The 25,023-nt window shown below is 34.6% G+C and overlaps 1 protein-coding gene across 2 annotated transcripts in view; it reads left to right on the plus strand.

Annotated features, from left to right (window-relative positions):
- The first annotated feature begins 1,140 nt into the window (after nt 1–1,140).
- Tyr (tyrosinase) overlaps nt 1,141–25,023 on the plus strand; it is a 64,310-nt gene continuing 40,427 nt past the window's right edge. Inside the window, exons 1-3 of one of the 2 annotated variants that reach the window (XM_021167635.2) lie at nt 1,141–1,959; nt 9,443–9,659; nt 21,213–21,360. In XM_021167635.2, the coding sequence (XP_021023294.1) occupies nt 1,141–1,959; nt 9,443–9,659; nt 21,213–21,360 (1,184 nt within the window). The remainder of the gene's footprint in view (nt 1,960–9,442; nt 9,660–21,212; nt 21,361–25,023) is intronic. The other variant, XM_085840887.1, reaches the window with a different exon arrangement.

Here is a 25,023-nt window from a genome sequence, read left to right on the forward strand (position 1 = left end):
TCTCTTTCCTGCACCCACACACTGTTCTTTCTACCTGCCAAGGCTGCCTTGAATCTCAAGAGAATCCTATGGAGCAGTCAACACATTTTAAATACTGAAACAAACCCTAGGGAAGAAAAGAAGCAGAGCAGGCTGACATTCCAGCATTATCAGGAAAGCGATGATTTTCCTAGATTTCCACAGCCCCAGTGTTCAGATAAATGGTTTCCTCAAACCTTCACTTCCTCTCTCTTACAGTATAAATTCAAAGAACCACTCAGCTTTTAGTATGAAGCAGCATAGAGAAGGGAGTTCCAAAGAGACATGTGTTTCTTGACCATTCTCATTATCCTTCTTTCATGGAGCAGTGCTATTCAAACCACCCAGTAAGTCCATTACTCACTTCCACATTTTATGAGCAAAACAATAAAAAGGAGATAGAGTGAGAATGAAGTAGAGAGAGAGAGAGAGAGAGAGAGAGAGAGAGAGAGAGAGAGAGAGAGAGAGAGAGAGGGAGAGAGAGGGAGAGAGAGAGAGAGAGAGAGGTGTTTTCTTAACTAGAAGCTTTATGCATTGAAGCAGTTCACCAAAATAACAAAGTAAGATATCTTTGGAATAATCAATTCATCAAGATAATCAAAGAAAAATGAGAGGCAACTATTTTAGACTGATTACTTTTATAAAATAAATAAGCTCAGCAGTAGCCAGGTATAAGCAATATTCTGAGTTCTGAAGAAAATTTTTTTGACAAAATGATTTCTATGTTATTGTCTACTTATGATCTCTAAATACAACAGGTTTGTATTCAGAATCCAGATGTTTCATGACTTTTATTCATAGGAGATAATGTATTCTTGATACTACTTCTCATTTGCCAATTCCAATTATTATTAATTTCATATCAATTAGAATAACATATCTTCCTTCAATTTAGTTACCTCACTATGGGCTATGTACAAACTCCAAGAAAAAGTTAGTCATGTGCTTTCCAGAAGATAAAAGCTTAGTGTAAAACAGGCTGAGAGGATTTGATGTAAGAAGGGGAGTGGTTATATAGGTCTTAGCCAAAACATGTGATAGTCACTCCAGGGGTTGCTGGAAAAGAAGTCTGTGACACTCATTAACCTATTGGTGCAGATCTTGTATGATCTAAAGGAGAAAATGTTCTTGGCTGTTTTGTATTGCCTTCTGTGGAGTTTCCAGATCTCCGATGGCCATTTTCCTCGAGCCTGTGCCTCCTCTAAGAACTTGTTGGCAAAAGAATGCTGCCCACCATGGATGGGTGATGGGAGTCCCTGCGGCCAGCTTTCAGGCAGAGGTTCCTGCCAGGACATCCTTCTGTCCAGTGCACCATCTGGACCTCAGTTCCCCTTCAAAGGGGTGGATGACCGTGAATCCTGGCCCTCTGTGTTTTATAATAGGACCTGCCAGTGCACGGGTAACTTCATGGGTTTCAACTGCGGAAACTGTAAGTTTGGATTTGGGGGCCCAAATTGTACAGAGAAGCGACTCTTGATTAGAAGAAACATTTTTGATTTGAGTGTCTCAGAAAAGAATAAGTTCTTTTCTTACCTCACTTTAGCAAAGCATACTATCAGCTCAGTCTATGTCATCCCCACAGGCACCTATGGCCAAATGAACAATGGGTCAACACCCATGTTTAATGACATCAACATGTATGACCTCTTTGTATGGATGCATTATTATGTGTCAAGGGACACACTGCTTGAGGGCTCTGAAATATGGAGGGACATTGATTTTGCCCATGAAGCACCAGGGTTTCTGCCTTGGCACAGACTTTTCTTGTTATTGTGGGAACAAGAAATTCGAGAACTAACTGGGGATGAGAACTTCACTATTCCATACTGGGATTGGAGAGATGCAGAAAACTGTGAAATTTGCACCGATGAGTACTTGGGAGGTCGTCACCCTGAAAATCCTAACTTACTCAGCCCAGCATCCTTCTTCTCCTCCTGGCAGGTAAGATGCACTATATAGAGAGAGTTGCAAAGAATGGTACTTCAGCAGCCACATTTTCATGCTCTGTGAGCATCTCTGATAATATCTCAGGGCAGAAAAGGTGCCTTACTAACAGATGTTAATGCTTTGTGATTTCTTTTTCTCTTTTGAGAACTCTTCAAAGTTGTTATTAAACAAATATCTATGTGCTTATTTGTCTTAATATCTAACAGCTTAGTAAGATTTCTAAGCTGCTATAAACAAGGACTGCTTGGTTCACCACTGTATTGTTAGCACCTGCTATGGTATCTGGAATAAACAGTAGCTCAGTTATTTAAGAATGGATGAGAAACCAAATTATCTTAGTACATGTTTCTGAATAATATTAAAATTAATATTAACAGTAAAATCCATAAGTATGCTACTTTAAAATATAAATCTCTGGCCAAAACCAAGACTTATTATTCAGGATCTTCAAGAGAAAGTGCTGAGATAATTCACTAAGTATCAGAGATGACCTTTATTGCATGATTGCCTGATAGAAAAAATGGTTACATACACACAAAAATTTTCAGTTGCTTAAATTTTAAACGTTGTTGATTCTCAAATAGCTAAGTAATAAAAGAGATAAAGCCTGTTGTGTTTTTAGAATATGTGAATATCTATTGAAAGAATTTATTGTACAATTAATATAAACCGACTTCTATTTTAAAGTCATAAGATACTACTTAATTTGTTAAAAATTAGTTTTTGATAGCATTGTTGGTAAATAGCAAAGGTGGTATTTGCTAATGATTACAAGGGCTGTCTGGCTAACTTATGTTATGTTCAGGGAGAAGACAGCCCTTCTTAAAGAATTGGCACTCTCTAAATTTTTTCTCTAGGATGGAGAAAAATTATCCTTCTTCCTACTTTAAAAATGTTAGACATAGAATTAAGGGATTGTTATTTTGAGATTTAATTTTCTTTTCTTCTATTATTTTTCCTTATTCTGGAATGGAAGCAAAAGATAAACAAAGAAATATATGTTAAATTGTTTTCCTTTAAATAAACACAAATGTGAAATATGTTTTTCTGCCTATCTTGTAAAATTTTCTATTGCAACTATTCTGATTACCAGTTCAAATGGGGGAAAAAGAACATAGGCTGCCCCACACTTGAAATTTTGAAATTTGAATGCCCTCTGTCTCTGCTGGTCACACACTTCCAAAATGGAAACCTTCAAAGGGCTACTGTAAAGTACAGCTGCTAATTCCTGGTGCCAATGGTGCTAAGTGTTTACTAAGCCTAGTGAGTACTTTATATCATGGGGCTCTGCTGCGAAGTAACATTGCTGTATACTTTCAGTCATTCTACCTTAATTCATGAACTGAAAAACTCTCATCTAGCTTTTTACCTCTCTAGCTATTGCTTTAAGTTCTGTCAGGCTCCGATGTGGAATTCTCTCAGTTACAATATTTCGATTTGTTATATAGCATTACTTGATGCAGAAAGACTGAAGGATTATCAAAATTATCAAAAGTTGCAATATATCCACTGAGTTCAGTAGTTAAATATAAATTAATATTTACATGGGGAGTTTACTACTAGATAATATCCAGACTTAATGTCTTTAAGTCATGTTTTCGGTTTTGATCTCACACTTTTCCTCTATCTCCTTTTGATCATGCTCAACTCTGTAACTTTCTTAAAAGAACAAAACAAAAAATTAATAAAAGTTTAAAACCACAGCAGACTTGCTTATCGTAGTAAGTCCTGATGTGTAGCTGCTAAAATATTGCCTACAACTTCGTATTGCATTTATAGGGCTATGGAGCAAAAGGACTTTTTATGTAAAATTAAAAAGTAGAGGGGGAAAAAATCACTAAGAAAAGCAAGCAAAATTTGAAAAAAAGATAATTAACAAAACAAAACAACAATAACTTTGCAAACAAACAACATTATTTTAAAATGAGGTCAAATGAATACAGTTTGCTCTATATATTTAATTTTTGCACTGTCCAGGGATAAACAGTTGCAGACATAACAAATAAGCTAATTCTGCTTGTCTGTTTTCTTTATTCACACAACCTGTCTTGTTAAAATCCTTCTAAAATGAAGACTTTTTTCCTCCTCCTCATTTCCCATTAGAGGAAGTTTAGAGAGCATGAAAAAAGGGTTATTGTCAAATCAGATGATATGCATAGATGAATGTGTCTTTATGAAACACCATTCAGTGAATATGTGCTGAAGAAAAAGAACATATACCACTTCAAAAGAGAACTAAATAATGACTTACAGAAATGAAACAAAGCAAATTTGATTGTTCTGGACTGGAAAGATGGCTCAGAATTTAAGAGCACTGGTTAATTCTTTCAGACAAACATGGTTCAGTTCCCAAAATTCAGATGGTATTTTACAGCCACTTGTAACTCCAGTTCTTAGCGGTCTGATAGCCACTTTTGACCACTCTGAGAACCGGGAACACATATGGTATATACAGACATACATATCGACAAAACACCCTTAGACATTAAATAATAAATTAATAAATGAACTAATAAATAATGCATGTTTACAGTGCTTTAAATCAATTACTGTCAATATTATGATCAACTACAATCTATTGTTCTATAGTTGCTTGAAAATCAATCATCCAACTACATGCTGGAAACAAAGAATCAATGAGTCTATTGTAAATCTCCAGTGTCTGTGCTCTTTGTCTATTTGAGGAAGAGGTTTAACACTGTAACCCTAGACTAACTTAGAACTTACTCTACAACCTAGGCTGGCCTCCAAATCTCAGCAATCCTCCTGCCTTCAGCCTCCCAAGGGTGTTTATACTTTTAAGCCTCTTAATGTGGTTCTAATGTGCAGTCAGCACTGAGATTCATAGATTTAATTAATATGGAGATTGTTTAATTATCTCTTTACTTTCCTTTATGAAAATAGAGTTTCCGTAATGAACACACCATTAATTTGAATGCTTTTGTCTAAATTAAACATTTAAATTAAAAACTAGACTATTTTGTGTTAGATGAGATCAAATAGCTTCCAAGTTAAAATGAACTCATTAATACCTTCCAAATTAGCTAGGCTGTAGCTATTTCATACAGGCTTCTACTCTTGCTTGACTTCCAATATCTTCCTCCTTGAGAAAAGGAGCTTTGATGGTATTTACCCAGTCTAAGCTGAAAGATCTTTTGTGATATCTCATGGAGTGCTCACATTTTATAAATGATAGGTCTCAACGAGCAGGAGGATTTGTCTAAAGTAACCAGTTGAGGACAGAACCCAAGTCACTATGTATTCATTGCCATTTATGTAATTGCATTGACTTAGGCTTAAAGCAGGTCTAAAAACAAATGTATGTATGTATGTATGTATGTATGTATGTATGTATGTATGTATGTATAATTTGCCAGGTAGTTACTTTTACTTGTTCTGAGTTCTCATCCAGTTGACTCAGATGTGATTCCCAGAACCCACAAGATAGCTTACAGCTATTTGTAATGTCAGTCCTTGGAGATCTGACATCTTCTGTCCTCTATGAACACTAGGCACACACAGGGTCCATGGACTTCCCATTAACGGAAACACCATGTGCATTAAAAAAAAAAATCACATGAACCAGACAGCCTGGGGAAGACAGGTATTTCTATTTATATCTGAGAATTGATTTCCTCCTCTTTGTTCTACATTTTGTGGAGATTTATTGCATAACTTCTATAATATTTCAGAACATGTGAATGGTTTATTAAACTTATTTCTGTCTACCACTATCAGATTTTCCAAGGTGGAAACTATTTATAAATACATTTGTAGCCATATACGGAGGGGCCGTGTTATACTCACAGAATGGACTTTATAAAAAAAATGCTGAGTTAAAAAAAATACAAATCAGATCATTTTAAATTTTTCCCTATGTGGATTTCTGAGGTTTCAGCCCATAGCTTACAGAATTGGAATCTTGATGCAGAATACACAATAACTCCAGCAGATAGCTCTTGCTTGAACAATATCTTGCGCAGTACTTGCTGGTTTACATAAGTAAGGGGAGAGAGAGTGAGTGAGAGAGAGAGAGAGAGAAAGAGAGAGAGAGAGAGAGAGAGAGAGAGAGAGAGAGAGAGAATGTGTACATGAAAATATATGGTTTATAAATCATAATACATCTAAACATCATGTGACTTGATTATTACTTGACATGTTTTTTTCTGACAGAGGATAGTATATAAAATCTTGTAATTAATGTTAATTGTTTTAGGAGAGTTTAATATGCAATCAGTCTTTTTTTTAGCTTGTTATTCATCCACTTGTTTGATCATTTTCAAAAATATTTTTCAAGTAGAACTATTAAAATAGTCCACAGGTTTTTGTTTTGTTTTGCTTTGCTTGGAGGGTACTGGATGACATTCAAGTACAAAATACCTGTGTTCAACACTATTAGCTTTGTTGGTTATGCAATCAGCAGAGACCCTAACCTAAGAAGCAAAGGTGTGTTAAAGGGAACTGTCGTGATAGATCGGAGTGGACAGGAAAACATTTCTGATGATAGATATGAGTGAACTTCAGCCAGGGAATTCACTCATTAGGTGGAAAGCATATCACATGGAAGCCACAGGGGGAAGAAAAACAAAGTCATATTTCAGCAGAAAGTCATGGGTTTAGGTAACCATGACAACTGCTCTATGAAATAACAGCTCCTTTTTCTCTATAAAAAAGATTTTGTGGAATGTCATATGATTTAGGCTTTTTTTGTTTTTGATTGTTTGTTTGTTTTTCAGAAAAACAAAAGAAACTTAAATGCCATAATAAAATCTTTGCCCCTGAAAGCTTTTAAGAACTGGTAGTTTATTGCTACTTCCTAAATTTAATAGAACACTATTGTGCTTCAACTTCAGAATTAATACATCTGTTTCTTTTGTCCCTTTCTTTGTTTCTTTGTACTTACATGTTTGACTATGCTACAAATCATTTGTGGTTAGAAGGAGAAAGAATCAAATTTTAACCAGAAGACATTGGCTCAGTCCATTTCTGCCATTTGAAAAACACTACTAAACAAGCCATTAGAATTTTGTAACAACAACAACAACAACAAAAACCCTGTTGTTATTATATATGATTGTTTTCTATGCTAATGAGAGAACCAAATGGAGTAGAAAACAATGTACTATACTATAAAAGCAATTTTCTTTTGACTCACATAATCATAAGGTAATGTTATTTCTCTAACATACCTATAAGATCCCCAGGAAGTTACTTAAATAATTTAGAGACATTTTGGTTTCTAGAAAATACAATAGTTCAATACAATATCATTATGAAACAACAATTTAAAGAAATCAATTCATGGAAAATAACTTGTTTAGTATTGTTTGCCATATAGTTTTGAGTCCCATCTTTGAGAAGTTCTCTAAATGATACATCAGGATCAGTTATTATGCATTAGACTATTTGATCCTGAATAAAGAGTCATTATGCTCTCTACTTAGAGAAATAGGGCTCTAATAGAGTGTCAGGCCAACCTGCTTGAGACTATGGGTTTAATAGAATCTATATTAGAAACTATCTTTCTGACTGTAATCTCCAGGACTGTAATGACAGTTTCTCTATTCTTGCTTCTTGCCCTAAATTAAACATAAAGACAACAAATTGAAACTACATTTTTTACATTATTTCTGCAACCAGTTATTATTGTGCATCACTAATGTCTTCATCAACTGAACACTTAGTCAAATGGCAGCTGGCATTTCAGAAAAAAAATGGTTTCCTCCAACCTCTCTAATGTAGCTGAATCTGCTGTAGGTGTCTTTTTGGCCAAGAGATCTTTTGGGCGTATCCTGAGGACGATTAGTCAAAGAGGAATGAAAATTACTTCCTCAGTGGCACTGACTTGGTAAACGAGTCAATCAATGCAAAGCCATCCAACCTGTTACATTCATAGCAGAAGCTGAACTAGTTTTATAAAACCATTCACAAGTTATTAATATGGAAAAACAAATGAAATAGATAAAGTCTTAGAATCAGAAATTCTGTATTTATGGATTTTCAAATATCTTCATATGTGAAGAAATTGATATTTTAAGGAAGAGAGTTGTCTAAATAATTTATGTTTCACATGTCCTTTACACATATACCTTGTGGATAATTTTATACAATTTTAGCCTACATATTTTTCCTGCTTCTGTCATACGAAGTGAAATTTGGAATTTCCACTTACAGAAATCAACGCATTTTAGAGTTTCAGCATTCTGGATTTTGAATTTTTGGATTGAGATTCTGAGGCTGCATAGGCAGCATGATTTGAATGGGTTTCTAGGACTATTTCCATTCTTAGTCAAACATTTTGACTCAATCATGTAACAGGATTTTTTTTTTTTTACTAAGCTCTCCCTTGTTTTTGAAGAATATGCAGGATCTTGGACCCCAGGATGCAAATACATCTGTGTTTAGGCATGGGAAGAAACATGGAATACAGACAAGTATGAGCAGCATGCAGTAAAAAAGGCAGTGTGACCTCAGCAGCAGGATCACATGGGATAAAAGCTTATGTCGAACACAGGCCAGGTTAAAAACCTATTTTGGAGGGAGAATTGAAAACAATGTTTGAAATAGTCAATGTGACAAAAGCAAAGAAGGGCACCATACAAAATAAAACCCACTGCTTTCAGGCTTTAGCTGCAGACTGCATGGTGTGAAAGAAAAGAGAAAGGAATGAATCTATTGTTGTAAGTATATATGTGACTTATGAAAACTGTGTTGAAATTTTAAGTCATAAACAGATGCATGTGTTTAGAATATGAGAATTTTCATGAACATAATTTGTGAGTAGGTCATGAAACTCACTCATAAAGGCAGCCAAAGAATATAAAAAGAAAGATAGAAAGAGTGTGTAAACCTGAGTTCTACATCAAGCCCACCTTCAGGGCTGGGCTAGTTAGTTTTTTGTTCTTTTCTGTGTCCTTTCATTTATAACTCCTGCAAAGAGTTCAGCAGCCAATGTTTTTATAGCACTTCTATGTTAAAATGAACATAGAATTATGTTAAAATAATTAGAACATAGGATTTCCAGTTCCTGATTTAGTTTGCATGGTTTTGTTAGTCAAGATACAACAGAGTGAAATAAAACTTGTTTACTGGAACAAAGAAGTGTTAATAACACAAATTTTGTATTTGGAAAAGGAAAAGGAAGAAGAAAAGAAAACAGACTGAACTATGAGGTGACTTTGGAGAATATCTGGGAGGCAGAGTCACTAGTGACAAATTACCCAAAGTCACAAAAAAGAAATATGGTTCCATTTTATGAATTACAACTGTTAATAGATCAAGGTATAGTTTGGTATATATAGTTTCTGAACACAAATTAGACTAGTGAGTGCCAGTCACAATAATAATAAATGCCTAGCATGGTAGGTTAAGTTCACTTTCATCTAACTGCCAGAAAGCTGAATGATAATGATGTGCAATTTCAACATCTTTCTCTTGTCTCAGAGGTAACTCATTTAACATAAATTGTTTTTCACAGATCATTTGTAGCAGATCAGAAGAGTATAATAGCCATCAGGTTTTATGCGATGGAACACCTGAGGGACCACTATTACGTAATCCTGGAAACCATGACAAAGCCAAAACCCCCAGGCTCCCATCTTCAGCAGATGTGGAGTTTTGTCTGAGTTTGACCCAGTATGAATCTGGATCAATGGATAGAACTGCCAATTTCAGCTTTAGAAACACACTGGAAGGTAATATCATTGTGTTCATTAATTTTGATTTTTTTTAATTTATAATTTCTTTTCAGAAATTCTGGGCTCAGAGATATTTATAATTTAGAATTTTGTGAGTTTTGAACTGTTATGCTTTGAATATACTCATTGTGATAGTAAACTTAGCTAGCATAGAATATCTTACTATACTCCAGAAATTTAGTAATATAAAAGGGAAAGGGAAGCGAAGGAAAGGGAAGGGAAGGGAAGGGAAGGGAAGGGATGGGAAGGGAAGGGAAGGGAAGGGAAGGGAAGGGAAGAGAAGGGAAGGGAAAACGCCTCAAGCCCTAGATTCATACATGAGCAAACATTGAGGATAACCTCCAACAACACTTATAGAAATTACCACCAAATATTATTAAAAGTTCTTCACAATCTTTCATATAGAAAATCTTCTTTTCTTCCAAGAGTGAATCTTTTTTAACTTTTCTCTTTGATTTTTAGCATGTTTTATCCTCACTTTTGTTCTTCTACTTAATGGGTGAGTTTACTGTCTCTTTTGAAAAGTCATCAAAAGTAGCGTGACTGTAGTATCTGTTCCCCAGTAGGGATGCCTTTTCTGTCCTCAGTGGGAGAGGATGTGCCTAATCCTCCAGAGACTTGATGCACTATCATAGGGGATACTAAAGGAGGCCACACCCTCTCAAAGGAGAGTAGAAAGGGGTATGAGGGAAGGACTCTTTGAGGGGAAGACTAGGAAATGGGGGCAATTAATTAATTAATTAATTACAAGAGGCAATAATTCTAGGAAAAAAGAGAGGAATGAGGTTGAAATGTTTACTTTTTGGCCCAAAATTTGCCATTGCTATGGGTAACCATTGAATAGTCAATAAAAGAAAGGTAAGTGATTGAGAAACATCCTGGATGGCCATTGTCTGGGTCTTTGGTGTAGGCCAGGCAAGAAGTGATAGAAACAGCTCACTTTGGTTATTTTGTTATGGAAAGTCTCACAGTTCAACCATAATGAGGGAACTTTACAAAAGTGTACAGCCATGGCTAACATTTCTTCTTCTTCTTTCATTCCAAGACATAATTCTAAAGATTTATACCCATAGGTAAAGGAAAGCCACCTTAAAGATAGACTTTGATGACTGATGTTAAGATAAAATTCATATTTTTTTCTCTTACAGCAATAAAATGATGCCTTTAAAAGTAATAGCTAGGTCCAGAACATCCTGCTAACTACTCTATATGATGTACCAAACTTTACAAATATCTTCTATAGATGCCGTCATTATGCTCACCTGAAAAAGGGAAGACAGATTTTGAAATGTCAAAAAATAAGGTTATGTTTGGTCACTGACTAATTGGTAGCCACTAATCTGTATCTATTCTGTTTAAGGATATTATTGAAGGACATTATTTCCATTGTATTCTGATGACCAATACAGTTCATGAATTGGCTGAGAGTAGACAATACAGTAAATAGAATTTCAGATATAGTGGTTTGAGGGGGATCTCTGTAGAGTTCCATGTTCTTGTATTTCTAAACAGAGAATTGGATAAAGATTCATGGTTTAAAGCAGAAGCACAGTTATTAGAAGAGAAATACTTTCTCTATCAGAACTGGTCCCAAGATAGCAAAGGCTTGGGAGCACAACAGCAATACTACACAATGATCACATTTTATGGGAGTTCTGGCTTACCTTGGTAGCACTGGCTTTTTTGCAGCATGTTTTATCTGTTACATGATGGCCTTGGGCTATGGTGCCCAGCCTTGCTCTTGAACAACAGCTTTATCTCCCATGCTAATTATACAGCTATTCCAGATCTCACAGTCTTCCCTAATATTTTGTCTTGCATATGAGCAATGGAAATTTATGAAGTCATAAAGAAAATTTAATCCTTACACTTACAGGAAAATGGGTGAAAATGGAAATCATTAAGTGAAATAAATCAGGCTCCTAAAGACAACACCAACAATGTTCCTCATACATCAGACTTAGATTTAAAATCATACATCTGAATATATTTACAAATAGATGTATTTATAGCTGTAAATGTACATCGGAGGAAACAAAGGTATCAGCTTTAAGAGTGCAGTCACTGAGCAGGGCAAAGACTACCAGCATACCTAAAATTCCATATACATTTTACAAAGTAAATAAATGTTTTGATTATTCATAAAAAGAGTCATAGAGAATGAAATAGTTACAAGAGATTTTCTATAGAAATTAAGAATAAATATTGAATATAATGCAGATTTTTTTCACTTATAATGTAGTTAACAACTAGCTCATGTTGAAGTGATCATTCACAAAGAGAGGGAAAAATTCTTTAGATAGTGATGCTACTGCTTAGAAAATTATTTCCAATCAAGGGCTGGTTGTCCTGTGACATAAACCTTGAAAAGTTGATCTGAATAAGGACTCAACACAAGAGGACCTTGCCTATCCTGAAGTTTAATTTGAAAAGAGGGCTTCAGCTTTCATTCCAATGAGCATGATAACTATTATGAAAATCATAACATGACCAGAAAATTTATTTCCCATTTCAATTTTTACACAAATAATAGCTTCACAAAGGGAGAGAGAGAGAGAGAGAGAGAGAGAGAGAGAGAGAGAGAGAGAGAGAGAGAGAAAGAGAGAGAGAGACTATAATAAAGGTCAGAATTTTGATGCCTGGCACATAATTGAAAGAGATTTCAATCTGACCCAGCTAAAATATGTAGAACAAAGCACTTAGCTTCTTTGAATTTTCATTTTATTACCTGAAACCTCATTAAACAATATCATGTTTCCAGAGTTTCAATGAGGATTCAGTTCCATAAACGCATATAGAAACACATTATAGTACTAACTGTATGGAAGGATAAAGTACAGGAATAGCAGTATCTTTTATTGTACTGTGGTTGAAAGAGAAAAAGAAAGGAAGGAAGGAAGGAAGGAAGGAAGGAAGGAAGGAAGGAAGGAAGGAAAAAAGAAAGAAAGAAAGAAAGAAAGAAAGAAAGAAAGAAAGAAAGAAAGAAAGAAAGAAAGAAAGAATTTAAATTGTTAAATAGAAGAAGGAACATATTCTTTGAGTAGAGTCCTTGCCTAGCATGAGGTGCTAGTTGCAATTCCTCAAAAAGTATAAATAATGTTTATGGATAAAATTCTAGCGTTGACATTTTAAAGACACAGAACCCATGATATGTCACAATGATTCCCTTCAGTCTTTATTTTCTGAGACTGGCATTTTCCAAGATCAGGATGAGCATCAAATACATAATTTTCAGATGCCAGTAAAATATAAAAATACGATTCACTGTCTTAGTTACTCCTCTATTGCTGTGAAGATATCACTTCTAGAACAGCATAGAGAGAAAAGAGTTTGCTGAGGCTTACAGTTATAAAGATCAGGTCCGTGGTCACCATAGCAGGGAGCATGACTACAGACAGGTACACATTCCACTAGAGTAGCAGGTGAGAGCTTACATTCTTATTCACAGGCATGAGAGAGAAAGGGAGGGAGGGAGAGAGGAAGAGAGAGAGGGAGAGAGTTTGTTTCAGAGTCTATCCTCCAGTAACACACATCATTTCACAAAGCTTCACGTCCTAATCCTTTTTAAACATTTCTATCAATTTATGACTAAGCATTTAAATATATGAGCCTAAGGGAGCCATTCTCATTCAAATCAAAGCAATCATCTTGTTGTAAAATTACTGAATGCATCAAGTATGAGCAGTTCTTGTTATTCTTGAGCAACACTCATTTGTCTCTGTATAAAGCCAACTCTACCAAGAACACAGGGTTTTAAATTCTAAAAATAAAGAGTTGCCACAGCAACCTCACCCTCTGCACTAGTGACCAGCAGGATGATGAAGCAGGAAAAGGCAACTGAAGACCCTTCAGGTCCCTGGCCCTTCCTTCACCCACCACCCCCATTATCACTGATTCTTCCTTGCCACGATCACTATATCTAGTGCTAAACCTATCTGTATTGGCAGCACAGTTATTCAGATCTGCCCTTCTGTCCCTTGGAAGCAGTTTCAGATAAACCCTCATGGGCATTTGCTGGACTGATGGTTGCTTTGAGTCACAGGGCGCTCCCTTTTTGAATTGTGCAGAGAAGTGTGTTCTGAACAAAGCATTCTATTATGTCTGTTGATCTCTAGCAAATTCAGGTGATGTTAATTGAGTATAGAAAGGAGAATTAGCCAAACAGGCTATGGCTGCTATTTAAAACAAGCTGATAGTGTTTTGTTAAGCAATACATCTTGTGCATGTAAAAATGAATTTGACCCTCTCACTCCTCCCTTCAGCTAATGGAAACTGACACAGTGACAACTCCTTCACCACTAGCTTTATAGACTGCTTCTTGTGAGGTCTCAGCAGCCCTTGCTGTGCCTCTTTAAATTATGATGTGTGCACACCTTCTTTTTAATGTAATGCATCAGAAGTTTTTGATATGTGTAACTTTTTTTTTTTTTTGGATTGTGATTAAGAATCGTGGACTTATTTTTTGTAACTTTTTGGCTATTGTTCTTGTGTACCCTGACAGCATCCTGTGTGTCAACCTGTGTCAATCATGATGGGTGGTTATGACATGCCAGACTGCTAAAATAAATGTTTTGGATTTAAAAGAGTAAATAAATGCTGCTTTGGGGAAACAAACAAACAAACAAACAAACAAAAAGAGTTGCCTCAGGCAAAGTGTTGTGGCATGGTTGATTACTTAAGCTTGTTTCAAAAATAATTAGCATTATATTTAATAAATTATCAGAGTATTAGCACAATATATAAACTATGCCAAATTAACTAGGCACAATTAATTGAACCACAATTGAAGAATAGGAAGGAGAAGAAAACATAAATAAAAATTTACTTACAGAGATCTTTTATTTTTCTGTTGTTATATTTTTGTAATTAATTGCTGTATAATATAGTATGTCTGTGGTTCTGCACGCACAAAAACAGGCTTTAAAGGAGTATAAATAGCTATCATAAACTTTCAAAACATTAAACACTAAAAACATTTAACAATTTAAAACAAGTTTCAGAAATAAATTTAAGTGAATACATTGTCCATTACCTTTGCATTGGAATATTGCATTATGGATATACTGAAAGTTTTACAGTTATGTGAATAGTGTGTATTGATAACATGGCTGGAGAATAAACAGATGTATATACAAACACTAGTGTTACCAAATTTCCAAGAAACTAGTCTAATGCTTATGGTGATAATTTAAAACTACAATTTTGAAAAAGTGTACTGAATTAATGTGAGTTTATTTATATTATCATGACTTACAATAACCAGAATTAGAAAAAAAAAAAAAAAAAGAATCGCCAGGCAGTAGTGGCATTCGCCTTTAATCCCAGCACTTGGGAGGCAGAGACAGGCAGATTTCTGAGTTCCAGGCCAGCCTGGTCTACAGAGTGAGTTCCAGGACAGCCAGGGCTACACAGAGAAACCGTGTCTTGGAAAACCAAAAAAAAAAAAAAAAAAAAAAAAAAAGGAATCTAAAACCTAAATATGCATGAAAGTCATGGCCAGCACCTGCTGCCTTGCTTGATAAGCTCCATCCCTTTTTGACTGTGTCTTTCTCTTTGAGGTCCAGAGCATTTGAGTGTTATAGGTAGTGGTGCTGGATCTGTGACTAAATTAAAAAAAGAACAAATCATGATTTTTCACTCATAGTATTTGCATATTGAAAAACACTCCCCAAGCACTACACTACAATGGTACAATTGGACAGTTGTATTAAATCAAATTAAATATGTTTCTATAGCAGAGGAGATGGCTCAGTAAGCCAAATACTTACTGCACACGCATTAGAAAATAAATGCTTGTTTATCCACAAAAGGCCAGAAGTCTTAATACCACTGCACCCACGATGAGATGTGAGGACCCTAGGAAGCTCATGACCATATCATTTCCACATACAATATTAAACAAAATATCCTGCTTCAAACAAGTTTTAAGGGAAGACCCAACATACCAACTTGTCCTCTGATCTCTACTGGAATGTATCTCTACATTTTCACCACATAATACACACATACACACACACACACACACACACACACACACACATATACACATACACACAAAGACAGAGAGAGAGGGGGGGGCAGACAGAAACAGAGAGAGAATGATTTTTTAAAAAGGAGTTCCAATAAATAAAAATGAAAATTAATTCCATTTATGGCTTAAGATTACATCTTCTTTGAAAAAAATGAAAATTAGATTATGTCCAAAATACCTCAAGACTCACCTAGAAAGTACATTTTTTTGAGCTGCATTTTATACCCCAGCTAAAAATGATATTGTGACTCCTTAAAAATGTCTAGCCATTAAATACAATCTCCCCAAACCATTGTGTCATCTGGAGACTGTGATGCTCATAATCCTTTGCCAAGTCTTTTGTTAGGAGAATAAATTAAGAGAGAAATTAATCAAAGGGACTAAGAGCCACATAGCTCCCTCTGGGCACTAAGATGAGATTGCTGTCTTGTTTATTTCTTCATTTCTATTTCCAAATCATGTTGAATGATTGATATAATTTTAATATTAGCACCAGTTTAAATATAACCAAAAAATTAAATGTGCTTCTCTCTAGTGAAAACTTAGTCACTTGTTTTTTCACACTTCAAAACTGAGCAGGCTTAACCATGTAAGTTCAACATCACCTATGATCCTACATCCTGGAAAGAAAAGAGTCTAATCAAACAAGAAAATACATATGAAAATGCCTTTGCATTACCTGCCATAATATAGTAGCAAACTTATTTTCAAGAAAATATTAGCAACTACTTCTAAGAAATTATTTCACATCATAAGTTTACACAGCGAGATTTTAAAGGTAGAATGGTTATTGGTTCTTTTTTGATACCAAAGTATAGAAGAGGAAAAGTTCACCTGAAGGAAATATTATGATCAGAAGAAAATAGTTTGAAGTGAAGGTTTATGTTCAGGAAACAAAGAACAATTTACTCAAATTCAGGAAACTTCAACCCTGATTGCACATTAGAATCACTTAGGGGCTTTTAAGACTATAAGTGACTGAGTTCAATTCTAAAACAATTAAATCCAAATCTCCAGGTATCAGAGATAAACATCAATATCTAAAACAAATAACCCAAACATCTCTAGAGGAGAATTGGGGGAGAAATAAAAGAGTAAAGACTATGGATTGACAAATTGAAACTCCCTTTTGTCATCCGTGTGAAATGCTCCTAAAATTTCTCATAGGAATAATACAGATTCCTATGAGACTTAAAGACACAACTCTCAATAATTGGAGCAATTGTTGCTGCCCTTTGCAAAGATCTTTGAGTTATTTTGGAATCTAGGTTGCAAACATGATCCCTACTGGCTTGTTGGATGATCTGTCCAGGGGGAATTTAAGAACAAGCAAGAGCAATATCATCCTAACATCCTGTACCTTCCTGTAATGGTTTTGACCATTGCAAGTGTACAAACTAATTCAAGAACACTACACAAAGAGATGTCTGAGGTGTATTGACCAGTTCATATGTAACATTTTAGGTTTAATGGAGAAGATTATCTTTGTTATTCTCAATCTCTGTTGGATATTTTTCTTTTAAATACAGAAACATTTGAAACTCTCTTTGTTTATTAAAAGTCAAAGTAAATTATTTGATCTCATTTTTGAGTCATTTCTGATCATTTTTTGAAGAAATCCAACCTACTATTTGGTAAAGATCACAGGTTTCAAGACAATCACAGTTATGTTTAAGTTTTTTGTTCTTCAAATGCTAGTTTGAATTTAGATGCATTACATTAATTCTTTAAACTGGTGTTTCATCATTAGTAAAATTGGGACAAGAACAACAATATTGTCAAATATCAAGAAATCCTGTTACTAAAATCAGATCATGTACATGAATGATATTTGAATGCCTGGATTTATGAAAGTATTGGGATTTTTCTTTCAGGAAAGAGCAAAATGCAACAAGAAATGAAATTAACAGTAATCATTTTTATTTTATAAAGATAATTTCAGAAGCCATAATCTCCCCTTATATTTCCAAATGAACTGTAAAGAAGTAAAATAGAAAATAGTTTATTTTTATTTTAATATCATTTTAATCTCTAATAGTATTTTCATTGGCAAATACCACATTATAAAACTTTAATGGTCCATTGGGTTTTAATGAGAAGACTGCCTTTCTTATTGCCCACCACTGCTGGATACACACAGAAAAGGCATGCATATTTTTGGTTAGCAGCTTTGAGACTGGGCACTCATTTATCAACTAAATCTGACAACATTGAGAGCTGTTATTATTACTCAGGAAACTACCACTGGTATCAGATGGATGCTAGATGCTTTCATACCAGCTATCAGAATTATCTGTTACATCCTAAGAAATGTGTTTAGCTAGTTTCTATTATATCAATGACAAAAGCAAAACAAAAAATAGTTACCTAAATTGACAAATACTATACTTCTTTCTGGTAAGTAACCTAAAAGTTAAAGCCAGGTTTGCTTAGCCCTTTACAGCAGGGTCTTGAAACAGGACTAGCTAGACACAGTGCTTTAGGCTCTCAGAAGAATTGAAAACACAGAGAATTTGAAGGGAATTTATTTGCCAGTCATTATTCTGCTATATGGTATTCTACTATAATTGTCTAAAACACATCAGACTGAGAGGTTACCGAAGGTCTTATGACACTAATGTACTTTGCAATCCCATATTTATATATATATATATATATATATGTGTGTGTGTGTGTGTGTGTATTCCCTTTGTATAATTATATTCACAAAAACTATCATTTTGCTTCCACTTTTATTTTAGCATTTTCAAGGGGAGGTGAAAATTTCTGTGATTTCAAAAACAAAGATATTATAAACATTGGGGTGAAAGGTGACAAGTAAAAAATACTTATATTTATGGTATATGATATTTTGATAGTGGTAGATACATTATATAATACCTAAACAAAATTAAACATCATGTCTGCTGTCTTTTATACTTACTATTCCTTTTTGTTTGTTTGTTTGTTTGTTTGTTTTTATTTTTCAAGACAGGGTTTCTCTTTGTAGCCCTGGCTATCCTGAAACTCACTCTGTAGACCAGGCTGGCCTCAAACTCGGAAATCCACCTGCTTCTGCCTCCCAAGTGCTAGGACTGAAGGTGTGCGCCACCACTGCCTGGCTTACATTCCTTGCTGTGAATGTTTGCAATCTTTGTTCTTAGCAATTTCCATGTGTACTATTCACTATGATGTACAGTTGCTGTCATGTTCTCTGTTTATCTCCCTGCCTTACTCTTTCCCACCAACATAAATTTTATTTGACTAGAATAGCCCTAAACTCACCAACCTGAAAAAATCTCCACCATAGAATGTGTAACATTTAGGTTAATAATTCTGTAGTAATAAATTAAGGAGGCACATAAAAGAAATTATAAAATACTAAGACATATGAGTCTATTTTGATACTTAAATATGAATTTCACAATTAAATCCTTAAGGTGGTTCTCTTCAAAACTACATTACCTTTAAATTTTATACTATTTGCAATATCTCTAAATTATTCCTCAAAATATATTTATATCTCTGGTAAAAATAATTAAGTTACACTTTAAAAGTATCTAAGACCGAACATGAAATAAAGTTCTAAAGCTTTCATTTGATGCTATGATTATGATTAAAACTAAAACTTGAAGTCTCTTCTTATATAGACTATACTCTTCAGTGATGCACAGTATGTTGCTACATAGGAAAGTCAATAAACTATTGCATAGGAAAGCTTAAACTCTTTAATTAAACAGGTTTATCTTCCAATCCCTGTTTCTATACATAAACATGTGCAGTTCTTTAGTATGCTAAGCCTTTTATTTGAAATCTATGATAAAGAAAAGAAGTAATATGTATGATGATTCTGAATCATATGAAATAATGTCAAGTTCTTAGAAATATCCACCCCCAATCCTTATAGACAAGAAAGGACAGAAGAGAATATTATATGATCTTACGGTGAATATACAGAGATAAGGACTTGATGTTGTTTTTGAAATGAGTTCTTTTTATTTATTAGATATTTTCTTCATTGACCTTTCAAATGCTATCCCCTTTCCTAGTTTCTGCTCGGAAAGTCTCCTATACCCTCCCCATGTCCTGCTCCCCAGCCCACCCACTCCTGCTTCCTGGCCCTGGCATTCCCCTGTACTGGGGCATATAATCTTCCAAAGACCAAGGGCCTCTTCTCCAGTTGATGACTGACTAAGCCATCCTCTGCTATATATGCAACTAGAGACACACACTCTGGGGGATACTGGTTAGCTCATTTTTAATTTTTTTTTCTTTTTTTTAATTGGGTATTTATTTAATTTACATTTCCAATGCTATCCCAAAAGTCCCCCACACGCTCCCCCCTCCCACTCCCCCCCCCCACTTCCACTTCTTGGCCCTGTCGTTCCCGTGTACTGAGGCATATAAAGTTTGCACAACCAATGGGCCTCTCTTTCCACTGATGGCCGACTAGGCCATTTTCTGATACATATGCAGCTAGAGACACGAGCTCCAGGCGGGTAATGGTTAGTTCATATTGTTGTTCCACCTATAGGATTGCAGATCCCTTTAGCTCCTTGGCTACTTTCTCTAGTTCCTCCATTGGGGACCCTGTGGTCCATCCAATAGCTGACTGTGAGCATCCACTTCTGTGTTTGCTAGGCCCTGGCATATTCTCACAAGAGACAGCTCTATCTGGGTCCTTTCAGCAAAATCTTGCTAGTGTATGCAATGGTGTCAGCGTTTGGAAGCTGATTAAGGGATGGATCCCTGGAAATGGCAGTTTCTAGATGGTCCATCCTTTTGTCACAGCTCCAAACTTTGTCTCTGTAACTGCTTCCATGGGTGTTTTGTTCCCAATTCTAAGAAGGGGCAAAGTGTCCACACTTTGGTCTTCATTCTTCTTGAGTTTCATGCGTTTAGCAAATTGTATCTTATATCTTCGGTATTCTAAGTTTCTGGGCATATTGTTGTTCCTCTGATCAGGTTGCAATCATCTGTGAAATGAACATTCTACAAAAATAAAAACATTATGATTTGATGTCCCTAGGACAATTACAGATGAATGAGTATAAGGTTGACAACAAATTTTGTTCTTTTTCTGGAACCAGGATCCAAAATTTAAATATTTTTTAGAACCAGAAAGCAAGAGGATATAAGTAGACTGCAAAGGATGCCTCTCAGGGTTATTTTTTTAATACATTGTTGATATATTTTGTACATTTTTATATTTAAATGAGAGTGAATGCTTATTATTGCAAAGGTTCTTTGGACTTTTCAGTATTCAAAGGACTTAAGAGAGATGTACTGTTAAGAAGTCCATGTTGGCCCAGCCTATCTCACTGCTTAATCTATCACACAGTGTACAAAACCTAATATCTTTCAGTTCTGAAGAGATCTGAATGAATATTCAGAATCCCAATATCAAATGAGTTTTCTTATTGATTTCCTTTACTTAAAATCATTATTTTCCTCTGTAGTTGTAGATGAGATGAGATAATCAGTTAGATTTTCAATCATTTAGAAAAACTAATTTTTTAAATTTCCCTTTGTTTCAACAGGATTTGCCAGTCCACTCACAGGGATAGCAGATCCTTCTCAAAGTAGCATGCACAATGCCTTACATATCTTTATGAATGGAACAATGTCCCAAGTACAGGGATCGGCCAACGATCCCATTTTTCTTCTTCATCATGCTTTTGTGGACAGGTTGGTTGACATTTCCTCATAAATTATGCATTTATTGCATTTAAATGTATTATCAATGTGTGTTTCAAATGTGACTTTATCATACCAATTCTTATAAATGATGGTGGTTTGCTATTTTGAGAGAACCTTTACTAATCCTAAAAGTTCAAATGATTTATTAAAGTAGTATTTACTGAAGAGAAACCAGTAAGGTGTAAGCTATGATAAGGAAATAGAAAATTTCATGTTAAGCTACAATAAAAGTTCAGGAGTCAGATACAGCCATGTCTTGGGACAGTTTAGGGTATCCTTTATTTCATATTAGATTAGGACAAAGGAATAAATTTTGAATCTAATAGTAGAGAGTCAATAGCTACAGGTTGACTTTACACAGTAGATGCAGAACTCCCAAGTACTAGTTGGATTCCTCATAGGCTATGAGGCTATGTGGTTCTATTTCTGAATTTGAAAGCTTGTAGACATTTGTGGTTAAGAGTAAAAATATGAATATAGGGAATCTACTGTGTATGGAAGGATGAAAAAAGTGACAGTTTTCATGGAAGAGATGAACACATATTATTGTTTCATAGGAATTTGCATGGTTGGAACTAATCTTTTTACTAATTTAAAGCAAACTAAGTGGATGTGAGAGGACTTAGGTAACGGTGTTAGTCATTTAGACCTTAGAGAATCAGCTGTAATATATCCTGATATTTACTATTTCAGAATTTGTACAGAAATAACAATCTGTTGGGGATGGTTACTACTCTCATGGATCACTGGATGCAAATAAATATAAATAATGATAAATATCCATGGGAGTTTAGGCAAATCACTGAGTTTTTCTTTTCTTATCTTTAAATATGGTCTTTAGGAGATGTTATGAAGAATACAGAGATTATTAAAAACAAATAAGCTATGAAACTATCTAAACAGTTGTGTGTTAACAGTAGGCAGCACATATAAGTTATGGCTAACTTGATGATAAGCATACAGCCTCTGGGGTACATATACAATGGAAGTATTATTATAACTTTCGTCATAATGCTGAGTGGTAGAAGTAATAATATTTAATGATATTCTATATTAGTGAGCTTTTATATTATTATCTAGCAATTTGAATAATTGTTCTTCAATAGTGCATTATTTTAAAAAGTTTGAATATTAAAAATGATACCAAAAATGATACTATAAAGAAACAGAGTTAAGTTATTGAGATATTGGAGATTTCTTGCAAACTTTTTCAATATTACTACATAAAAACATTTTAGGATGTTTCCTTAACTTTATATATTCATTAATGTTTATTCAAGAAATAATTATAATGCATTTTGCACTCCCTGTACTCTTTTCATAACTGAGCTTGTTAAAAGCATGGAACGATGGTCTGTACCAATATTTAGAAGTCAAGGGTTATTTTACGTTCACTCCTCACTATACAATTCTTTCCATTTCTCCAGGGAGCTTATTGAGTTATGTTATGTCTTCAGAAATTTGTGTTCTTCTCTTTCCTATAGAACTTAATTCATTGTATCATAATCATCAAAGTACTAGTTTATTTAAACACATCTTGACTCAATAGTTCAAGTCATTAGTTCAAGTTTTATTTTATCAGTCATGACTTGTTAACCAGTAATCAGCATGACAACATGTAATGTGTAGTTGAGGGAATAAATGGAGCATTGGAATGTGCAACTAATATATTCTAATTTTAAAAATTGAGTAGAAGAACTGGCTGAATGCATTTCCTATTGTTCTTTCACAAAATAAATTGTAGTGAGCTCTTGCATGGTAAGGGAAATTTAGAGGGCATTAAAATAATGCCAATGTACCTACAGTTGATGAGTTTTACAGTATCATTTATATTTTAAAATGAGGAATGGAGGCTACATGATATTTACTACTTCAACTGCATATGTGTCTTAATATGTATGAATATGCCTATTAATACATGAGAGGCAAGCATAAACAAATACTAGTGAACAATCTCTGATTTGTGGTTAAACACACTCTTATTAGTTTTTTTTTCAATTTGTTAATATCTCAAAGTGGATGACTATACTTGTTCAATAATACGAATGATAGAATAAGTCCTGAAAACTGAAAAGAATGGAAGGAGATGGGCATTTGTTTCCCTATGACTCTTAAAATATATTAGAAATGTTTATTTCTTATGAGTTTTTATTAAAGTGATTCCTGGTGAGATATTTATTTTGAAGCCTTCTCTCTACAGGTTGGTTTAATGAAGACTTCCTGGCAATTCAGCTCAAAGTGCTGTCTAGTGTTATTATATATTACATGATATCTCTCTAGCCTTGGCTTCTGGGATGTCTGCCCATTTGGCACAGCATGCCATGGTGAGGCCTCTACATGCAATGCTCCTATTAACTTTCTATATGAGCTGATATTCAATTTCTCTTATGGAAATTGTCTGTGCTAAGGTTTACAAATCCATGCTTTACTTTGATGTGATTTAGTTTGGTAAAAATGTTTCTATTTTCAACCTTTGAGAAAATGATAACTTCCCCAGGAAATAATAGATTGTTGGTGGGTAGCACAGACCATAGACAAATGTTTGGGAGCAGAGAGGGAGCTTTATTAAGATATTGCTATGCTGTTTAGTTTACAACTCAAGGTTTATATGAGCAAAAGCAAACACACTTCTGCACCCATACATCAAATTATCTGTACATTCATCAGTAACTTTTATATTCTATATATGCCATATTAGACTTGAGCAGGTAGCAATCACTATATATTTCTCATCTCCACCTATTTCCACCCAAGCTATATAATGTAAATTAAGTAACATATAGTAAAATGTAGCTCCTTTGGTAATTGTGACTTAATAGGCACGGACATTTGGAAGTGAAGAAAAGAACACGATTGAAGTAAGGACAGACAGGCATCCTCTTTAGCCTATGAACTCACAATACTCAAATTGTGACTGTCACAATGGAAATATCCACTAGTTATGGAATATACTTATGACTGTCGACTTCTTGAAATATAAATACAATTTTAATTGGTGGAACTTGGAAGGAAAAATGTTCATGCTATAGCTAACAAATCTCATAAAGAAGTTTGCAGTCAGAGAAAGTTCATATTAACTCCAAATATTACAAAAATCTACTAAAGTATTGAAATCACAAGTAACATTTGTAAGAAACGAGATGTATGCTGAATTCTTGTATGTTGCATAAGGGGACTCATTTCATATCTACAGATCCTATCAGTTAAGTGCCATGTCATTACGTTACAGATAAAAGACAGAATTAAAGAGTTTAAGTCACCTGGTATAAATCTGCTTCATAAAATACTTAATATAAGGTATATGTATTAATAGAGAGAGAGAGAATAGTCTTCAACCAGTGAGAAAATTTAAAACGTCATTACAGTGGTTGTTTTAACAGTAGCCAAGTAGTGTGATTGCTACAGAAGACATTATTCAAGTAGAATGAACTACAAAACATTGGCAATCTGAAGCCAGAATGACCAAGATGGTCCTGTTGCCATTTTTCCTTCCCAGTTTAGAACAGCCATTTCAACTGATTCTCAAATCCTAGTCTTATATTATTATGTATAATGGTAAGACAGTGGGAGCAGACTGACTGATGAGCCAAATGAGCAGAGGAAAAGAAACAGGATAAGTATTCACAGGATAAGATGTTCATATTTAAAACT

The sequence above is a fragment of the Mus caroli genome, unplaced genomic scaffold (assembly GCF_978045245.1).
Source record: "Mus caroli unplaced genomic scaffold, Mus_caroli_1 scaffold_8, whole genome shotgun sequence".
NCBI classification, from domain to species: domain Eukaryota; kingdom Metazoa; phylum Chordata; class Mammalia; order Rodentia; family Muridae; genus Mus; species Mus caroli.